Source organism: Nelumbo nucifera, chromosome 6 (assembly GCF_055504915.1).
Source record: "Nelumbo nucifera cultivar China Antique chromosome 6, China Antique-T2T, whole genome shotgun sequence".
NCBI lineage: Eukaryota > Viridiplantae > Streptophyta > Magnoliopsida > Proteales > Nelumbonaceae > Nelumbo > Nelumbo nucifera.
The window spans coordinates 31,327,292-31,350,326 of NC_142654.1; the positions used below are offsets into that span (position 1 = coordinate 31,327,292).

General features: G+C 38.5%; 1 protein-coding gene across 1 annotated transcript; it reads left to right on the forward strand.

Annotated features, from left to right (window-relative positions):
- The first annotated feature begins 1,189 nt into the window (after positions 1-1,189).
- On the forward strand, positions 1,190-1,651 carry LOC148790725 (uncharacterized). The gene has a single exon (XM_088890342.1). The coding sequence runs from the start codon at positions 1,190-1,192 to the stop codon at positions 1,649-1,651; it is 462 nt and encodes a 153-aa protein (XP_088746468.1).
- Positions 1,652-23,035: the final 21,384 nt, after the last annotated feature.

Here is a 23,035-nt window from a genome sequence, read left to right on the forward strand (position 1 = left end):
GTTGAAAATATAAAACAATTGTATACTCTTATGTGTTTCTTTTAGGGTCATTTACTAGAACACACCTTTTGGGGTGGCAATTTTCCCCATCCCCGACGGGGACCAACTTCCCCAACTCGATGGGTCTGGGGATGGGGATTGTTTTGGTGGGGCGAGGACAGGGACAAGGAGGTCCCTGCCCCACCCTGACCTTGATTATATATATATTGAATGTTATTTATATGAAATATACTATTATATATATATATATATATATATATATATATATATATATATCAAAACATATTTAAAACATTACTTATAATTTAATTTTTTATTTATTTTAAATAAATTTATTTAAAAAAATACTATTATCTGAAAACATTTTGAGGATTTGGGTCCCCACGGGGAACCCATTCCTGTTGGGGATCAGGGATGGGGGTTAATTTCATAATTGGGGTCAGGGACAAGGAATATGATCCCCGCCTCGTTGCCATTCATACACACCTTACACATTTACTTAAAATTAGCTTATAGTTTTCATTTTACTAAAACATCCCATATATTTTACAATTTATTTACTTAATCAACCTTTCATTAGGAGTGTTTGTTTTGCCATTAGACCCATGATTTTTTATTCCAAAAATACCCTTAACACTTTTTTGTATAGAAAGAAAATCGACCAAATATAGCCAATAGAGTAGTTGTTCCTGTCTTATTAAGGGCAAAAATAGTATTTTTTTTATTTTCTTTTGATTAAATTTATTTAAATGAACATTAGGGTCAATACTATCATTTTCCATTATCATCTAATGGAAGATTGATTATATCCATTGCAAATTATAAGTGGTGTTTTAGTAAAATGCTAATTATAAAATTGATTTTAATAAATCCATGAAACTATAAGAAGTATTTTAGTAACAATTTCTATTATTTAACTTTCCCTTAATAAATGATGTGGATTGCAGGCTCCCCGCTTATATATATATATATATATATATATATATATATATATATATATATATATATATATTTGAACCCTGTTACGAGTACGCATGGAATCCTTCACGACAAATATTAAATCATTCTGATTTTACCATTCTTCATGGAATCAGAGCCATGGAGATCCTTGCATCGATTATCAGCCCTAGTTTTCCTACTGACGACATCTCAAGTCCTACTACCTACATCATTAGATAACCCAGGAATGATGCTGATCACCTCTCCTCTCACTGGTGACAATTACGTCACCTGGAAATGGGCGATGACTATGGCATTATCTACTAAAAACAAACTTGGGCTTGTCAACGGTACTATAAAGCAACCTGCAATCGCAGATCCCCTGTATTCGGCATGGAAGAGGGTGGACAATATGGTTCTATCCTGGCTTCTCAACTCATTGCACAGAGACCTGGCACCTTCAGTCCTTTATACAACTTTGGCTTCAGATGTCTGGATCAATCTCAAGGATCGGTTTTCTCTGAGTAATGGACCATGCATATACCAACTTCAGAGATCAATTGCCACATTGCGCCAACACATACTGAAGGCCCTGTGGGACGAGCTATCCAACTTTGTGAACCAGAGTGCTTGTCACCTGCGGAGCCTCGAAAGCGTTTATTTCCTACCAACAATGGGAGCAATTGATGCAGTTCTTCATGGCTCTGAATGAGTACTCATTCTCACATGTTGGCAACCAACTCCTCCTGATGGATCCGTTGCCATCCGTCGCACGGGCTTACTCTTTGACCCTGCAAGATGAAGCACACCGTCTACTTCATCAGCCCACATTCTCACCTCCCACTGAGAATACTTCAACACTTCTTGTCAGTCAAGAACCCGCGACCACAGAAAAGGATTCCTAGCATCTCGACCACGCCCCACCGACAACAAATGGAAACCTAAGGAGCGTTGCACTTACTGCAACATCCTAGGTCACACGCGAGATGTATGTTACAAGTTAAACGGTTATCCGCCTCACTACAAGTTCAATAGAAAATCTGGTTCTAAACCCAAAGCTGCCAAGGATGCTCCAACCACAACCACCAATGCAGGCAACACTTCCACCACCACCTTGACTTCCGAACAGTACGAGCAATTGCTCCACCTCCTGCAGAATCTGAAGCCTGCACAATCAATGTCACATTTAGCAGCAAACTAATTAGCAGGTAATGCTCTCGGTTTTCTCTCATCATCGGCATCGTCGGCAAAATCCGAACAGCCACCCACCATATTGCCTCTCCAGAGGCAATACTTACCTCCCACAACAAGCCCTCCACACCTGTCCAACCCATTACTTTGGCCGATGGCACCACTGTTGAAGTAACACACACTGGCACTTCTCGTCTCAATGACCAAATCACCCTTTCGGATGTTTTGCTCATTCCTTCTTTCAACTTCAACCTTTTATCCATCAGTCAACTAACTAACAAATTTAATTGTTCGGTTACCTTTTACCGTGATTACTGTGTGGTGCAGGATCTTTCGACGAAGAACCCGATTGGAATGGGTAGGCAGCTTGGTGGCCTTTACTACTTCACCGTCGACACACCAACCGTCCAGTCTTTTCTCTCCTCCAAACCCACTCCTGAAATATGGTACAATCAACTCAGCCATCTCGACACATTCTCCATGAATAAATTTTGAGACCTCATCCCAACTTGCACCACGACTGAAGAATGTCACATATGTCCACTTGCCAAGCAGACACGACTGTCATTTCCCACTAGTTCCATTTCTACTACTTCACCTTTCGAATTAATTCAATGCGACATATGGGGACCCTACACCATACCCTCATCTTCGGGTGCCCTTTTTCTTAACTATTGTGGATGATTTCAATTCACTAGATGTACGTTGGTGTTTCTCATGCGTTTCAAATCTGAGACTTGTTTATTAATTCAAAACTTCTTCTTCGCTTATGCCCAAACACAATTCCACATTCACATTAAGAAAATTCGCACAGACAATGGTTATATTTTTTCTTTCAATTAATGCAATCCTTTCTTTCTTCTTCTCATGGGGTTATCCATCACCACAGTTGCGTGGCCACTCCTCAACAAAATGGAGTAGTCGAATGCAAGCATCGACATCTCCTCAACAAATATAGTATGTGCCTTGCGCTTTCAATCCAATCTCCCTTTGAAATTTTGGGGTGAATGCATTCTCACCGCCACTTATCTTATCAATCACACACCCACCCCATTGCTTCAGGGTCGCTCTCCCCACGAGCTCCTCTTTGGGAAACAACCATCCTATGGTCACCTTCGCGTCTTCAGTAGTCTTTGTTATGCCGCAATCCATCATCTCAAAACTGATAAATTCGCTCCCCGTGCTCATCAATGTGTCTTTGTTGGTTATCCACATGGTCAACAAGCTTATCGTCTCTATGATCTTGACAACAACACCTTCTTCATGAGCCGGGTCGTTACCTTTCATGGGACCACATTCCCCTTCTCGTCACACACAGATACTTCCCTTCCTCCCACATCTGTGGTGCTCCCAACTCCCATCTCTGACCTATTGGACAACTCCCTTGCAATCCCTACTGTTCCTCAAAATCCTTCTCCCACTTCAACCACACCATCTTCCCCCGCCCCTTTTGCATCTGCACCGACCCCACCAGAACCCATCTCCACAATGAACTCTTCACCGGAACCCATCTCCACTTTGATCACACGTCTGCGACGCTCAACTCAACCCACCAGGCATCCTACTTACTTGAACAACTACTATTGCCATACTGCTTGCCCGCCAACGTCGTCTCCTCCGTCCCAAGGTACATTATACCCCTTGTCCAACTACCTCTCTTATAATTGTTTTCAACTTTCCACTATGTTTTTTTGATCAGATGTCAACAATGCTTTTCTACATGGCGACTTGTATGAAGAGGTATACATGACATTGCCTCCAGGTTTCGATAAGAAAAATGACCAGCGTGTTTTCCACCTCCATAAGTCCATCAACGGCTTGAAACAAGCATCCCGAAACTGGTTTACAAAATTCTCAGCTACTCTCATCTCCGTTGGTTTTCTTCGATCCAAAGTGGATTATTCCCTCTTCACTCAATCCATTGGTTCGTCGTTTACAACTGTTCTTGTTTACGTCGATGACATTGTCATCACCGGTAACGATGCCACTACTATTGCCAAGCTCAAGCAATTTTTATATTCTCAGTTTAAGTAGAATGATCTTGGTTGCCTCAAATATTTTTTAGGCATTGAAGTTTCTCAATCCGATAAAGGCATTTACCTTTCCTAGCGCAAGTACACCTTGGACATCCTAAGTGATCTCGGTGCCTTGGGTTCTAAGCCATAAACATTTCCTATGGAACAAAACTCCAGATTCTCCCTTGACAACGGTGAACCTCTTGCTGATCTCTCGCCTTACTGACAGTTAGGAAAGAATAGAAGAACTGAAAACAAGAATAATTGGGACTGAGAATACTATCCATGGTGTGTAGAATACCATCGGATGTATGGTATTTATAGATGAGATGTTTACATTGAAATGGAGTTCTACAAGAATTGAGAGATTATCCTAAGTAGCAGATAGGATTATCCTAGGAGGATAGATACAGATATCTAGAGGACTCTCGATCGTCATTATCCTTAATAAGCCCCCGCAAGCGAAATGGCTTTGTGAAGATGTGCAACTTGGACCGAAGGTGAAGAAACCGTGGTGTTGGAAGAGCCTTAGTCATGATGTCGACTATCTAGTCCTTGGAAGAGATGAATTTCACCAGTAGCTTCTGTTTGAGAATTGGATATCTCAAGAAATGAAAATCAACCTCTACGTGCTTGGTGCGTGCCTGGAACACCGGGTGTGTAGCTAGGTGTATGGCTCCCACATTGTCGCACCAAGTAACTAGAGGAGATGTGGGGGAGAAACCCAGATCTGTAAGGAGAGACTGATCCATATGAGTTCTGTTATTGAATTTGCTAGAGCTCGGAATTCTGCGTGCTGGAACGAGCTAGTGTTGCTTGTTTTTTTGCACTCCATGCAATGAGATTGTTACCCAAGTATACACAATAGCCACCTGTGGATTTACAATCATCAGGGCATCCAGCCCAATCTGCATCACTAAACGCATGAAGCTTAAGGGAATTGAATTTGGAGAAATGAAGACCAACATCCAACGTGCCCTTCAAGTAACAGAGAATCCGTTTGAGTACAGCCCAATGAGCATCTTTGGGAGCATGAAGAAATCTACAAACCTTATTGATCGAATAGGCTATATTTGGTCTAGTGATGGTGACGTATTGGAGAGCACCCACAATACTTCCACATTCAGAAGGATCTGGGAGAGCTATGCCTTGGAGAGAGGACAATTTGCATGATGAAGCCATGGGAAAAGCAATGGGTTTGGTGTCAGCTAGCTTGCTTCGCCAAAGCAAATCCAGAATGTAACGCCATTGCATTAGGACCAGTCCTGTAGTCGTTGAGTAAACTTCTATACCCAAGAACAAATGCAGGTGACACAAGTCCTTTAGTGCAAAAGTCTCCGAGAATGAGGAGATGATGCATGAGATAGCATGAGGAGAGGATCCAGTGATTAGGATGTCATCAACATAAACCAAAATAAATATGGAGACCTTACCCTGCCTGTATATGAATAAGGATGGGTCAGCCTGGGAGTAGTGAAAACCAAGACTGAGGAAAGCAGAACTCAGTCGAGAGAACCAAGCGTGTTGAGCTTGTCGCAGTCCGTATAGTGCTTTGTGTAGCTTGCAGACATGAGTGGGCTTCAAAGGATCTTCAAAACCCTTGGGTTGTCGTATATAGATGTCCTCAAAAACAAATCCATTTAGGAAGGCATTATTAATATCGAACTGTCGGATATTCCACCCAAAAGAGACAGCCAAGGCAATGATTGTACGGATTGTAACTGGTTTAACCACAGGATTGAAAGTGTTAGAAAAGTCAAAACCCGATACCTGGCTAAAACCCTGCGATACCAGGCGAATTTTGTGACGTTCAATAGAGCCATCAGATTTATGTTTGATTTTGTAAACCCACTTTGTTCCATTTACATTCATACTGGGGTGGTATGGAACAAGTTCCCAAGTATCATTGTCCAAGAGAGCATGATATTCCTGTTACATAGCATGCTGCCAGTGTGGATGCTTAGTCACACTAGAATATGTGGCCGGTTCACACTATTCCAATGTGGTACCAGCAATGAGGGCTGCCGGAATAGGATACCTGGTAGTGGTCGTTGCAAGAGATGCGGTGGAGCTCATGGATCTGGTGACCATGGGATGAGTTCACTATGGAGGTGGAGGTGCAGCAAGAGTAGTAGCATCAAGAATCTCTTTAACCAGTCTGGCTTGGTGGGACGGTGCAGAGGTGGATGATGGAACATCGCTAGGAGCAGACTCAGCTGATGAAGTAGGGGCAGAAGGGGTCTCGGAAGCACCGAGGGTGGTTGGTGGAGATCTGACGAGGGAGAGAAGATATCACCAGATGGAGAAGAAACGCCAAGTGATAGTGGAGCTGCTGTTTGTAGATTCGGTGGACCTATAACTGGTCCAATGGAGGTACCTGAAGGAGAACTAGTACGATCTGTACTGGATTGGCTAACTGGGAAGAGTTGCATACCAAGAAACCAAGATTCATCAAAGATGACATGCCGACTGATGTATTCATGTCCACTAGTAGGATGCTAACACCTATAACCCTTATGAGCGGCACTATGCCCTAGAAAAATGCACTATTGTGACCAAAATTCAAACTTGTGCCTATTATAAGGTCGCAGGAGAGGATAACAAGCACAACAAAAAATTTTGAGAAATGTGTAATCTGGGGTTCTCTGAAACAGTACCTCATATGGAGAATGACTACGAAGTGTCGGAGTGGGAAGACGGTTGATCAGGTACACTGTCATATGTACGATGTCAGTCCAGAAGGAAAACGGGAGAGAGGCGGAAGCCAGTAGAGATAATGCGAACTCAACAATGTGTCGGTGCTTCCTTTCAACTGTTCCATTCTATTCATGAGTGTGTGGGCACGCTAATCGGTGATGAATCCCTTCAGAGTCGAGATATCGGGAGTGAGAGCAAAATTCTCCTCCCTAGTCAGATTGAAAAATTTTTATTTTTGTGGATAACAAGCATTCCACATGCCGTTTGAAGCTTAGAAAAGCATCCAAGACTAGATTTTTTTGTGAGTGGGTACAACCAAGTGAATTTCGAAAAAGTATCCACAAAAATAACGTAATATCTAAATCCTTTATTAGAAATAGTTGGGGTTGGTCCCCATACATCAGAATAAACGACTTCTAATGGATGTGTAGCAGTAAATTGTGAAACTGGAAGATGTTGTTTATGACTCTTACCCATTTGACATGACTCACACACAGTACTACTAATACGACTCTAACAAGGTAAACCAAATTTGGAAATAACTTGACTCACTACTTTGAATGTAGCATGACCTAGCTGTTGATGCCATCCAAAAAAGGTGGTGCGTTCTTCGACGAAGGCAGCTGCTTTATTGTTGACCTGAGTTCCTCCAGGAAATTGATAGAGTCCATCTCTACTAGTTCCTCTAATGAGAAATCTCCCCATATAATCCTTCACAAGAAAGAAATCACAATGGAACTCAAGATAAATATCAATATCTTTGGTAAATTTGCTCACAGAAAGCAGATTCTTGGTGATGTGTGGAACATGATAAATAGAGTTGAGAGTAAAGGTATGATTATTATGTGTCAATGAGGAAGATTTGGAATGTAAAATTTGCAAACCTATTCCATTACCAACTGTAACCTGATCCGAGCCCATGTACTCGGACCGATTCTGCAAATTGTCTACATTTGGAGTAAGATGATGAGTGGCGCCAGAATCTAGATACCACGTGGGATCAGCTTCATTCCCAACACTTGTGTGATACACAGCAGTATCTGGGGGAAACTGTTGTTCTCCTTGATACAATAAGTCATAGCGCTTCCTGCAGGTAGGAGCACCATGGCCTAGTTTGTTGCAGACCTAGTAGATTATTTGGGAAAGATTACATTTCCTACGGCCACCACTATTATTTCTACCGCCATTATACTGATTTGGAAAACCACCACGGTTGTGGCCACCGTCGCAACCTCTGCCATTACTGGGAGCAGAACTACTTCCTCAGTTTGTATTTTTGGAGTTCTAATCATTTTTATTTTTGCCATGTGCGGAAAAATTTGCTGAAGGAGGATTATCAGTGGCAGACTAATTGTGTTGTTTCAACCATGCCTCATGATTTAAGAGAAGTCTCAGTACATCATTAATAGTAAGAAAATCAAAATCAGTCTTATTGGTGATCATAGTGACTATGGACTCATACTCAGTCCCAAGTCTAGAAAGAATGCAAAGTATAAGGTTTTCTTTGCCTACCGGTTCAAAAACAGCTACTAGGTTGTCGACAATTACCTTGGCTCTCTTGACATATTCGGTTATTGATTCAGACCCTTTCTTGATGCTCTGCAATTGTCATTTCAGATGGAGTGCTCTCGATCTTGAGATGGCAGAGTAAGTTGCAGATAAAGCCTTCCAGACTTCGGCTGATATGGTTAGGCCGATCACTTCAGTTACCACACTCTCAGTGAGAGAAGAGATGATCCACCCAAGCACAAGTCGATCCAACTGCACCCAGTTATCATATTCTGGGTTCGCACTCTCTGTCCATTAGGGCCATCGATGTGAGTTGGAGGAGCTTGCATGGTTCCTTCTACGAGACCCAACAATTTGTGAGTTTCAAGGACTAGAATCATCTGCGCCTTCCAAGGTAAGTAGATGTCGTGACTCAACTTGATGGGGAGCGAATGGGAGATGTTGGGGACGTTGATCACTGACGCTCCCAACACAGAACTCAGGAACTGGTTGGAGCTTCCAGTGTTTAAGCTTGCTGTTGAGTGCACACCATTGTGATCCATGGCTCTGATACCAAGTTAGGAAAGAATAGAAGAACTGAAAACAAGAATAATTGGGACAAAGAATATTGTCAACGGTGTGTAGAATACCATAAGACGTATGGTATTTATAGATGAGATGTTTACATTGAAATGGAGTTCTACAAGAACTGAGAGATTGTACAGCTAAGGGGATAATCACAAGATGGATGAGTTACAACAGGATTAGGATAGAGATTATCCTAAGTAGCAGATAGGATTATCCTAGGAGGATAGATCCAGATCTCTAGAGGACTCTTGATCGTCATTATCCTTAACATTGACAACTCATTGTCTGCCTTTTGTATTTGACTGTCACTCGGCCCGATTTGGTATACTCTGTGAACACTCTCAGTCAATTCATTTCTTAGCCACACACTTCACATTGAAATGCTGCTCTTCGAATAGTTCATTACATCAAATCCTCTCTTTGCTCAGGCATCTTGCTCCCATCCTCCTCAAACATGCATCTCCGTGTATACACTGACTCGGATTGGGGGTCTTGCCTCATTACCAAGCGGTCTCTCACTGGGTATTGCATCTTTCTTGGAGATAACCCTATCTCTTGGAAAACCAAAAAGCAGCCCACTATATCGTGGTCCTCTATTGAAGCCAAGTATCAAGCCATGGCATCTACAATCTATGAGTTGATGTGGCTCTCTTACCTCTTAGCTGATCTTAGCATCTCGCCTCACACTGCAATCTTATATTGTGACAATCAATCAGATCTCCACATAGCAGCGAACCCAGTATTCCACTAGAGAACAAAACACATCAAAATCGACTGTCACCTCATTTAGGACAAGATTCAAGTTGAAGCCATTCGCACTACCTACATTCCTTCTCATCTTCAACTCATACACAAGTTGGTCTCCTCCATCCACCGCCCAACTTGACGGGATGAGTACACAGGTTATGAGTGCATGAAATCCTTTCCATGCACGACTCACATCCATGCATGTCTCTTGCCCATGCATGACTCAGACCAACTTATCTCCTTGTGTAGTTAGCCTCTATCTATTGTTGTATCCTATCTTATCCCTTCTTCCGTTTCTACATGCCTCCTCATCAGGATCTCTCTTTGTATATAAATTTACTCTGAATTGTAAATATGAAATCATTCTGATTTTACCATTCTTCAAACCCAATCTGATTTGAAAATCTGAAATAGCTATATCCAAATCCGACAGAATAGGATTGGATCAGATCATGATCCTATCCATTTGCACCCCTAGTGTATTCTTTCTCATCCACTCATCCTTCTCTCTATATCTTCTTCACTACTTTTTGTTATATTTTTTATGACATAATAATCTACTAGTCTGAATACCCAACTGTATCAGGTAAAACACCTAAAATCACTAAGTAGGTGTTTGGCATCAATGTCGTTGCTTCAAAGATATTTTTTGAGAAAATGGTGTTGTATGCATGAGGGTCTGTTGTATTGTTTTTTCTCATTTTTTGTTTGGCATCAGTACTAGTGATTTATAACCGTTTTCAACATTGGTCTACATTATCCAATGCCCAATATGATGCCACGTCATTGCACTGTTAGCAGGAACATGCTGTTTTCTGAGAAAACATTGAATTTAGCATTTCTTCATACCACACTTTCCTGATTTCTAAGGTGTGGTCTGGAGCAATGTTTTTTTCTGGAAAAATGATACCAAATAAGAGGCTGTTTTCTGAAGCACCGCTTTTTCTGATATGGCACCGATGTGCCACCATTTTCTCAGAAAACGGCATTAATGCCAAACACCACTTAAGGGATATTCTCTATGGCATGCATTTTCATTTGATCCTTCTATAAAAAAGGAAATGAAAAAGAAAACTTAATAAATTAAGAAAGAGGAATTCATAATAAACCTGAAAACAATATAACGATCCATATATATGTTTCTCTCTCTGGGAACAAAGTTATAGTAGTTTAGAAATATTATATTTATTATTATATTAGAAACTTTTGGACTCTAACACATAAATCATAGATACATAATTGCATATTTACATACATACATATAATCCTATCTTTACACCTATAATCCTATCTTTGCTGTTTGTTCGAAGGAGTTTCATCATCTCAATCTCCGCTATACATCTGGAGATTATTCCATTGAATCAAACTAAAATTCATTTTATTTAATGAATGATAGCTACGATAACTGGATAGCTACATTCCTACCATATTGTGTCAGACACGAAATATAACTGATATAACACCAAATAGTACTGCAAGGAACCTTCATATATAAACTCTTTAGCATTAACACTTGAAATATGTAAAATGATAATTTAACAAGCCATAAAATTGTATATACTAGAAGTTTAATTAAATTTGACAGTACACAAATCTTTGAAAAATTTTAGTTAGATTCAAAGACCAGATAATGTGTGGGATAGGGATACCATAGCTGCAGGTGTCCCGGATTTTACAAAATGGAGAGTCGTCTTCATCTCTCCATGCGCCTGTCAGCATCGATATGTAGGCATCATAGATGTAAGAGAATTTCATTAATATTTGCTTACCAAAACAGAAGTTCCATATAACAGGGGGAAAGCTAAGATAGAATTAATCAGGATTTGCCACTGAATTGGACAAGGTCTGTGACCAGATTTTAATTATGTCTAACAGGTGGGCCAAACTATTATTGACCCGTGAAGAGATTTTAGAATATACATAAATATGTGCTATCACACATGCATTAATTGCACCATAACATGCATTAATCCTTACCATAGAGATAATTAAAACAAAAGCAAATCCTATGGCGTTCATTTTAAAATAGAGGATTCTAATCAGTTACTAGCATTGGTTTTCTGGGGTGGGAGTGAGGTGGGGCAAGAGTTACCAAACCCGTATTTCCAAATGAATTTATGGTCTTACCTAACTAGCGGGTCAATAGTCTATAGAGGTTTTAGTGAATGCATACTAGTTAATATACATATATTATATATATTAGTAAAAGTGTATATCTGTTGTATATGGCAATATTAAATGATGATGATGATGATGATGATAGTCAGCAGTCAAATGACCTTATTAGTTGAATCATTAATCTATTTAACCATGAAAATGGACTATGATTAAGATATGAATTCATTTTTTTCTCTGTATTTTAGTCATTTCTATCTTTACTAACAATAATTTTTATTTTTCAAACATATTTATGATTAATATGAAGAATATATAATATTAATGCATGTTCAAATTTTTCTATAAAAAAATTATATTTATATTTTTTATTATTTAATTTATGAGATAATAAAAATTACTTATTTGCCAAGAGGAAATGAAATTCCAATATATTGTTTGAACATTGGTTTTTTATATTGTGGTCAAAAAATCAAATATATATATATAGCATATGTTATTTATTATTTATTTATAAATATGTTATTTATATTTCTTTTTTGTAAACTTCTTATATGATGAAAATAATTGAAAAAATACTTATATTTTTTGTTTTTCTTTGTTTCAATTATTATTTTTTCTTTATCTTTTAATAATTTATTATTTTTTAATTAAATCATGTCGTATCAAATTCAGATATCCAACATATTAATTGGATTCAGATTTGAATCAATATTTACGATATCCAATTAGATCTTCGGATCGGATTGAATTCAAATATACCCTGATTCAAATCCGATTTGATCTATTTAAATCCTTACCAAACCACTTGCCTACAATGACCTAGACAATTAAATCATTGAACCATTTGACATGGTTAGTGGGGTCATGTGTTTGACATTAATTCTCTTTATTTTCTATCCTAACTTTTATCCCATTTCTATCATTAATGAAAATAATTCTCATTAATCACACTTTTTTATATTATGAATATATAATATTATAGAATGTGCCCAAAATTATCTACTAATTTCTAGAATTTTATGTATTTTATTATTTAATAATAGCATCATGTTTTGATCCATTTGGCATGGATAGTTGAACCACTAACCCACCACTTGGATGAAAAAACCATTTTTTCTTTTTCGGTTGATTTATAAATCATGTATTACATTTTCATCATCAATAAAAGTAATTTTTATTTCCGCATTTATTTTTGCACGTGGCGGTACCAAATGATGATGATGATAATAATCAGTAACCAAAGGACCTTACCGGTTGAACCATTAACCTATTTAACCAGGAAAATGGATTATGATTAAGACATTAATTCCTTTTTTCTTTGTAATTTAGCGATTTCTACCTTTATTAACAATAATTCTCATTTTTCAAACATATTTTTGTTTAATATGAAGAATATATAATATTAATGTATGTTCAAATTTATAATATTAGTGTTTGTATTATATGAAGAATATATAATATTAGTGCTCAAAATAAGTTTGGTTTTGGTTGAAAATTTTGGGTTTTTGGCATTAATTTGGGTTTAGCCTAAGGTCCACATTTAGAGTTGGGCACAAATTAGGTTTTGGTTGGCAAATATAGGTTTTTGGCGTTAATTTGGGTTTAAGCTAAGGTTTATGTTTAGACTTGGTCATGGATATATTAGCCCTTAACCTCACCCATTCCATTTAATTTAGGCTCCATTTCTTTTTCTTTTGGCCATTTACCCAACACATTTACTTGTATTATTTTATTTCCCAAGCGAGATAATAACCATTTTACCATTAAAAAGATAGAATTATAAGGGACAATATTATCCCATCATGTGTTGGCAACTTTCTCCCCAAGTGGGAAAGTTTATCACTTACCTAAGTAAGTGATGGTATAGAAGAGTAGAGTATATGATAGGAAGTAGGAGAGAGAATGCTAGTAGCTTTTGTATTTTTTTGTTTCTCTCATGCACACATTTGCAATACAAGAGGTTGTATTTATAGTAGTTAGATGTGGTTAATATTATTTGCTCTAGATCCTTCTTTTACTGAAGGAATTTTGACCACACAAATTTACTTGCTTCTTAAGTATAACTAGGAAGTTATAGAGTAAAGTATTCTAGAAATGTGTAGCAACTTCTAATACTCCTCCTTGGTGCACATTTCAGTAACTCCAATCATGTCTCGTAATAGTTCGAACTTGCCTTTTGGTAGTACCTTTGTGAATATGTCTGCTAATTGCTCTTCAGTCTTGTAGTGTTTGAGTTCTATTTCTTTGTTTGCTTCAGCTTTTCTGATGAAGTGATACTTGATGCCTATATGCTTGGTTCTGTTGTGAAATACGGGATTCTTTGCCATTGCTATAGCCGATTTGCTATCGCAATAGATTTCTATAGCTTCCACTTGCGGTTCTCCCATGTCTTCAAGTATTTTTTTTAGCCATATAGCTTGGCGTGTTGTCATTGTTGCTGCAATATACTCTGCTTCAATTGATGATTGCGCAACTATTGCTTGTTTCTTTGATGCCCAAGAAAATATCCCTGATCCAATTGTAAAAGCATATCCTGACGTGCTTTTCATGTCGTCTACTGATCCTGCCTAGTCACTATCTGTGTAGCCAATTAGTTTTGAGTCATGTGTGACTCCATACCATATTCCGTAGTTCTTTGTTCCTTGCAAGTATCTAAGTACTCTCTTAGCTGCTCCATACTGAACTTGACTTGGACTCTGCATGAATCCTGATAGCATACTAACTGCATACACGATATCTGGTCTTGTAGCTGTTAAATAGAGTAAGCTTCCAATTAAACTTCGAAATTGTGATTCATCTGCTTTTGGTGAGCCGTTTTATTTTTTGAATGCTTTATTGTTGTCTAATGGAGTTAATACTGTCTTGCAACCTTCCATTTTGAATTTCTTCAAGAGAGTCTTTGTATACTTCTTTTGTGAGATGAAGATCCCATCTTCTTCTTGAGTTATTTTGATCCCAAGAAAGTAGTGCATTAAACCCAAATCGGTCATCTCGAAAGTCTTCATCATGTCTTCTTTAAATTTCTTGATCATCTTCTCATTATTTCCTGTGTAAATGTGATCATCGACATATAAAGAGACAATAAGTGTGTCATTTGTACCTTGAGTCTTGATGCAGAGTGTTGGCTCACTTTTGCTCCTCCCGAATCCTTGCTCAGTGAAGTAGTTGTCGATTCTATTGTACCAGGCTCGCGGAGCTTGCTTTAGGTCATATAATGCCTTCTTTAATCTGAGAACTTTATCTTCTTGTCCTTGCACCACAAACCCTTGAGGTTGCTCCACATAGATTTCTTCCTTAAGGTAGCCATTGAGGAATGCTGACTTCACATCTAGTTGGAAAATCATCAATTTCTTCTGTGCAGCTAGTGCAATCAATGCCTTGATTGTGTCAAGGTGTGCAATTGGAGCAAATGTCTCATTGTAGTCGACACCGTATTGTTGTGATTATCCTTTGGCAACTAACCTTGTTTTATGCTTCTGTATTGAGCCATCTGAGTTAAGCTTTGTCTTGTAAACCCACTTAACTCTTATAGTGTCGTTGTCTTGTGGACGATCTACAAGCTCTCATGTCTCATTTTTCTCGATCATTTTTATTTCTTCGTCCATAGCTATTCTCCACACTTCTTTTTTAAAAGCTTCTTCAAAGCTTTCTGGCTCCATAAGCATCAAGTTGCATGTCTCGTATAATCTTTGTTAAGGATTTAGTTCGTCTTGGTGGCGAGTCTGGAGGAGATTCTGTGGCTTGTGCTGGTTCTAATTGTGTTGTTGGTTGAGTTGGTGATCCAGTTTGGTCGTGGCCTTCTTCAATTTCTTGTCTTGGTAATAGAAGCATGTTGATACTCTTTCTTTCAACTTCTTCTGTCTCCCAATTGTATGCAACATCTTCGTCGAATCTTACGTCTCGGCTAATTATGAGCTTCTTTGTTCTTAAGCTATAGACTTGATAGCCTTTTGATTTAGTGCTATAGCCTAAGAAGATTCCTTTCTCAGTCTTCTCGTCCAGGTTGCCTCTTTTCTCTTGTGGAATGTGAGTGTAGCATATGCAGCCAAAAACTTTGAGATGCTTTGCTGATGGCTTTTATCCACTCCAAGCTTCGATCGGTGTCTTATCTTGCACAGCTTTGGTTGGACATCTGTTGAGCAAGTAGATTGCAGTGCTTACTGCCTCTACCCAAAAAGGTTTTGGAAGACCCTTCTCCATGAGCATGGCTCTTGCTGTCTAAATAATTGTTCTATTTTTTCTTTGGGATACTCCATTTTGTTCTGGTGCGTATCCAACTATGAGTTGATGCTCCATGCCTTCATCTTCATAGAACTTGTTGAATTCATTAGAAGTGTATTCTTTGCCTTTGTCACTTCTTATCGTCTTGATGTTGTGACCACTTTGCTTCTCGACACGGGTTTTGAATTTCTTAAAAATATCGAAGACTTGCGATTTATCTCACAAAAAGTAAACCCATGTCATTCTAGTATAGTCATCGATGAAGATAATGAAGTACCTGTTTTAATCATTTGATGGAGTACGCATTGAACCACAAACGCCTGTATGAATTAACTATAGTGGCTCTTGGGCTCTCCAAGCTTTTCCGGATGGGAAAGGTTGTCGATGTTGTTTCCCGAGCATACACCCTTCGCAGACATTGTTGAGCTCCTTGATTGCTGGTAGGTCTCACATCATGTTATTCTGCTGAAGGATCTTTAACCCATGGAAATTGAAATGTCCAAACCTTCTATGCCATATCCACGACTCGTCCACCTGTGCTTGCAATGCTACATTGCTTGCGTATCTCCATTGTATGGGAAAACATCTGTTTTCTTTCATTTTTATTCTTGCAATTTCAAGGGATTTGTCTTGTTTGTCGTAGATTGTGTAAGAATCTCCCTCAAAATGTAAAGAATATCCTTTCTCCATCATTTGACCTACACTGAGTAGGTTTTGATCAATGTTGGGGACCAAGAGTACATCATTGATGTATCTCTTGCCTTGTCTGGTGTCAATGACAATGGTGTCTTTGCCCGTTGCTTCCATGAAATTGCCATTACCAATTTTGACTTTTGTCTTGACTTTATCAAGACTATAAAAGATGCTTTAATTTTTTGTCATGTGGTTACTACACCCACTGTCTAGATACCAAGTATCATTCTTTTCTTCTAATGTAGCTTGGCAAACGTGGAAGAAATTATTCTCATCATTTTTCTCTTCTGAAAAGTTAGCTTGATGGGATTTTTTCAAACGACAAGTTTTTTCAACATGCCCGAACTTTTTACAATTTTGGCACTGAGGTTTTCCTTTAAACCAACAATCTTTCTCCAAATGGTTTTTTCTTTTACAAATACCACATTGAGGATACTTGTTGTTATTTTCTTTTTGTTTTCCTTGATAGTTCTTGTTTTTAAGATTTTCTTGTGACTTTCTCCCATCAGCTTTTGATTTATGAGACCATGAATTAATTTTAGACTGAAAGGCATTTTCAGTCGAATTTTCAAGCCTAGTAAAACTTAAAATTCTTGTGATTTATGACATTTTCTCCCATCAGCTTTCTCCCATTCAAACCTAGTAAAACTTAAAATTCTTTTATTTAAAAGCCAATTTTCATCAATAAAATGACTGGTAACACAAATATAACTTATATTAAGTTTATAAGTCCAAATATCAGAAGTAATTGCAACTTTTGAATTAAGATTTGATAACATATAAATTAAATTTTGTTTATATGAATAAAATTTTTTTAAAGCATCTGATCTAATAGTATTCCTAGAAACTTTTTTATATTGTGGATTTACAGAATTACGTAACCATTTTTCATGTTTAGTATCTTCAGCTAACAAAGATGGTTGTTCAACCTGTACACTGTATTTTGCTAAATCTTGCCTCATTTTTTTCTTGAAAATATTTAAAGTACCAAAACCCTCCCGCCCAATTTGTGTTTGTGTTGTTTCTCTCCCCAGGTCCAACACGGCCCGGACCATCGTATCAGGCCTGGCACGGCCCGCATGCCGTTGTGCCATGCCCGGCCACGGGCGGCACAACCCAATTTACACCTCTAGGAGACCCCTCCCCCCTTTGTTGTGGGCTTTCAAAACAACAAAACAGAATTTTGTCATTTAGATTCAATTTGAAAAAAGTACAAATACAAATATGTACAATCCAAATACATATAAAATAATACAAAATACAAGGTTTTACACTCAAAATATTTGTATTTATACTCTTTTCAAACTTACTCTATACGCTTAATCGATCAATAGGAATCAAAATCTCATTCATCAAACTTAGCCTTAGGTTCAGTTGTTCCATGTCCTGGAACAGGGTCACCTCAAAATTAGTGTTTATGTGGAGTAGATGCTCCAAATTACTCCATGGAAAATCTCTTTGAGTTGGCATCCATATTTTTTGTCAAATGGGGTAATGTAGCTCAGTATTTAATTTGTGTTGAAAGTGGGTAGGGTATAGAGGCCTATTCAAAGTGTAGAGGTCCACACTCATATCTATTTTGCTTTCTCACATATCAGAGTTAAGTTTTATCAAACATGAGATGAAGATATAAAGTAGAAGCTGAATAAATGCAATTATGCAAACCAAAAACTAAGAAAATAAAGCAACTGGCAAATAGGGGTGCACAGGCTTGGGTTGGATTTGTTATGATTTGAATGGGCTTGAGCCGGATGCTGTTTAAATTCTTCAAACCTTCTACCCAACTTTTACCCCCGTTGAAATGTCTTTTTTTAGGTAAAATGCTTACAGCAATGCAGCTTAATGATTTACGGATAATGCGGAGCTTCTCATCGTAATAGCTTCTCCATTATTATTTTTTTCCATTTTTTCTTTTCACTTTTTGTTGGTGGAAAGGTGGGTAATGGGCTTTTGCCAATGGCATATTTACCAAATGTCTTGGGCTTTTCTTAATGAGAGGTCCAAGAGCATTACTTTTTACAAGAATTTCTTTTTTCCCCTCGAGTCATGGGAGACAAAGGGCTGATCGTATCTAGCATTTAAAAGAGGTTTCATGGGTTTGAAAAGAAGAATGCAACAAAGACAAAAGAGAATAGAGATGGGTTGGCAAATAGGAGAGCAACTTGGATGGGTCGAGGATCTCTTAAGATTTGATTTGGATTGGGCCTGGTTCTGTGTATATTCCTCAATTCTGTTACCCAACTTGCACTCCAGCTGACAAAGGATTTAATATGCCTCCATTTCAGCTTAAAGAATTATAGACAATGTAGAGCTTCTCCTTTTTTTTCTATTTTTTCTTTTTCTTATTTGTTTTTGGTGAGGGAAGGGTGGGAAGGACTCAATCTCTTGGGACATGGGCTTTTGTCAATGGTACATTTAGCAAATGTCTTTGGGGGGGGGGGGGGGGGGGGGGGGTTTACATGGGAATATAGAACCGATGTTAGTATTTTAGGCTGTGTTGGTCCTGTTGGAGACATCTAGGGCTGTAAAATGTTCTTTCAAGCTCAATAAGGTGAAATTATTTTGATTGCCTCCAATCTAAACTCCATTCTTTACATTTCTTTAGTGATGGGAGACCATGGTTTGATTGAATCTAGCATTCAAAAGAGTTTTTTTTTTCTTTTTTTTTGGTTAATGGTCTGATTTACTGGGGTCTAGGTGAAATTAGTTGTTCAACATTTTGAGAGTGAGTAATTTATTGATGAATTGTAATTGGTTATCTTTTTATGGATAAAAGGCCAACCGTATTAACAAATAAGCTTAAAGTTTACATTCTCTTAAAGCCAATTTGGCGATGTATCCCACCAAATATTTAAACCTGACTATAATTTAGCTCTTTGAGATATCAAAGTTTACAACCAAAGGAATTGATCCTGATCCATCGTTTTGGGCCCATGTTACATGGGCTTAAGAGTTGTTGAGAGGGTGAGACGTGAGAGTATAATTTTTAGTAGACGTGGTAATAAGTTGACCCAACCGTGAAACTGAACGGACCCAATCCAAATAAAGCATGTCAGGGCCGTGGCCCCCTATCTAATCTATTGATCCGAGCTAAAGGAGGAATGACCTAACCTAAAAGAATTTTGGGTCGGGTCCGGTCACGGGCCACCTCTTTTCAAACTAACATTTTCAATTGGTGTTGGTCCGGATGGTTGAACCAACTTGACGATTGAATATTGACTTGGTTAAAGACCAACTGATCTACGTGGTTGAATCACTAATCCATCTGAGTATATTTAGGGTTAGGATCTGGCCTGTACTGGCCCAACCTGAAAGCTGATCCAACCCCAAATTGACCCAAAAGCATCTCTTTCCGACATGAACACGACACAACCCGACCTGATTGGCAAGTCTAATTTTTAGTAATTATAATCCTAACCGGTAATGGCTAGCTTTCTAAGATTGTAATTCTAAGATAATGGCTTACGTCGGTCATAAAATGCTTGGGTCCCAGAGTAAGAAGATAGTGAGAGGTTGAATGGTCTGACTTTTCAGTTCGAACTCAGGCAAAAAATAAAAAATTTTAAAAATCCAAAAAATGGTCAAAACCGTTCTCGATCGAACTGTTCGGTGGTTTCACCACCCACGTCAGCGATTCACTGACGAAATCAACGTTTTTTGGCCAAATAGCAGTTTTGAGCTAAAATAGAATCAGTCAGGTGACTGATTTTTGGTTTCTCCGGTCCAGTTTTGAAAACATTGGCATTATCATTGGTTTCACAACCCACTGAGAAGCTGTTGCGTTCAGCCCATCTTATCTCCCAATAGTGGGTCTAAGAGACTCCATATTTTCTTCGGGGTTTTTACTGTTCAGTCCACCATCAGATATCCTAGCTCCACCGTACAATTGGGGTAGGTGCCAATTTGGAATTGATGTTAATTCATGGACGGGTATGGGTGTTATAGGTGGAGCTATTTATAATTTTGAATTGTTGTAGGTCTGTACTTCAAATCAGAATTCTGAGGTGGAGTGCAGTCTAAAAATCCCACTTTCTTTTTCTACTCCAAGTTTTGAAAACCGATTTTCCTTTTCTCTAGTCCCGAGTGATCACTTATGTTGTATTTGGTATTGCTGTTTCTTCATTAAATGTTTGGGATTGATCAATGGAAATTAGTGTTAAAATGTGAGTTGTCATGTCACATAATCAGAATGGTTTTGGGTTGATAATAAAATTGATCTTGAAGTGACTCCCGTGACAATTTATCTTTCTCATCAATTTCCATTGATCAACCCCAAAAAGTTTTATGAGAAAACTGCAATAGTATCAAACACAACCTTATTTATTTATGCAGTTATTAGCATGTATGAGCAAGATGATGAATTCACACACTTTGCTATGTCTTCAGTCATGGGCCTGGACCTAACTGTTCTTTTTTTTGGTATTGAGGCCTAACTGTTCTATCATAGAAATAAGGGCAATTGGTTTTGGGTGTTTTCTTATCAGATCTACACTGGATACACAACTTTTATTGCTTACAGGTTAAATGTGTATTCGTGGAGTTATCTTATAGTTGGTGCTGATGCGCTCTTAACCATTTTTATGACTGATGAGGAGTAATTTGGTCCTACAATGATATGATGATACATGGCACTGCAGAAAAGCAGAATGATACCTTGGCGCCACGTAAGCACACCCCAAGAGCACTTTGGACACTTCACAACTGCATCAGTGACCTTAGCACCACCCCAGTAAGTCGAAGTGTGAATAGTTAGGCAAAACCTCAGGTCAGTATAAGAGGCAACTTGCTTCCACCAATCTAACTTATTTCTAGTTAGCGACCTGCCTAACATGCCGAGCGACCTCCCTCTTGAGCGGGCTATCGCCTCCAAATTCCCTGGGATCACGACACCACGTAGGAAGAGCTGGTTATCACCCTGTCTGCTTTGGGCGAGATTGGATAGACATCATCTGCTTGCACGAAGTCCACTTCCAAGGGTGAAACCACCTTTGAACCAGAAAGGTCGGAGATCCTAGACGTGTTTCATGAGGCTCACGGCAACTCACCTATATAAGGGCCTCACCGCTAACCTCATAAAATACACGCGATTTAACACTCAAGCTCTCTAGCTCTCTCTTGCTTTCTAGCTCTCAAAAAACTCCAGTTCACTAACTTGAGCATCGGAGTGCCCACATTAGGTAAAGTAGTCCAGGTACTCTAATCCTCTCTCTTTCTTTACAACTGGACCAAGTGATCTACATAGTTCGACATCCGAACTGTCGTCCAATAGGGAGCTTCCAGATCACATGCCATCAATTGGTGCTGCCTGTGGGAAATGCTACACGAAAATCATACTCTCACACTTCCTTTTCAAGTATATCTTCAATGGCATCTTCCAGCAACACTCCCGTCAACAACCCTGTTAACAACAACAACTCGGTCACAGGGGGCAGAAATAACCCACTGTGCACCTCAAAATCTCTTCTGTGACTATTAGGTAGTTTACTATGCCCTTGACTCTACCAAGGATCCCTATCATGCAAAATTAGTAAAATAACAATAAATTTAATATTGAGGATAGAGAAAATACTTTTACTACAAATCAGGGATGGGCAAGGGATAGGGAAGAGACAGGGTGGGGATGGGGAAAATATTTTTACTCCAAATCAAGGACAAGGAAGGGATAGAATTTGCATATAATTCTCCAATCCCGATGGTAAATTAGTAAAATAACACTAGATTTAATATTGACTTTTAAAATATCTCTAAGTTTTTCTTCATATTCTTATAATCCTACAATCCCACAATTCTATTTTATAAAATACCCCAAATTCTCATAATCAAATTCCTAAAATACCCCAAATTCCCATAATCCTATTTTGTAAAATATCTACAAATTAGATTATTTTTAGGTGGTTGCCTTGGGGTGAGAAAATTTTGGGGATTCCCCATCCCCGATGGGGAATGGGTGCCTCGCTCCAACATGCCCCGCTACTAGGGGTGGGGTAGAGTGTCTTGACTACGGGGGTGAGGGATAGGGAGAGGTGCCACATCCCGTGCCCCGCTTGTTATAGTTACTTTTCTGCTTTTGATAATTTTTTTTTAAATTATAACATAATTTTGTTATTTAATCACTTACCTGGGTAAGTTAAGATGGCTATTACTTACCTGGGTAAGTTAAGTGATACCTAGGAAAATAAAGTTTCTTTGGTCCTCACGTAAATCTAAAAAAGGAACATGGGTTTCTTGATCAATGGGACCAAAATCCCATTGACTAACTTCCCCCCTCTCAAAATCCAAAAAGTGAACACCCCCTTAGTTGTGGATTAAACATTGTGTGTAAGGAGAGAGAGAGAGAG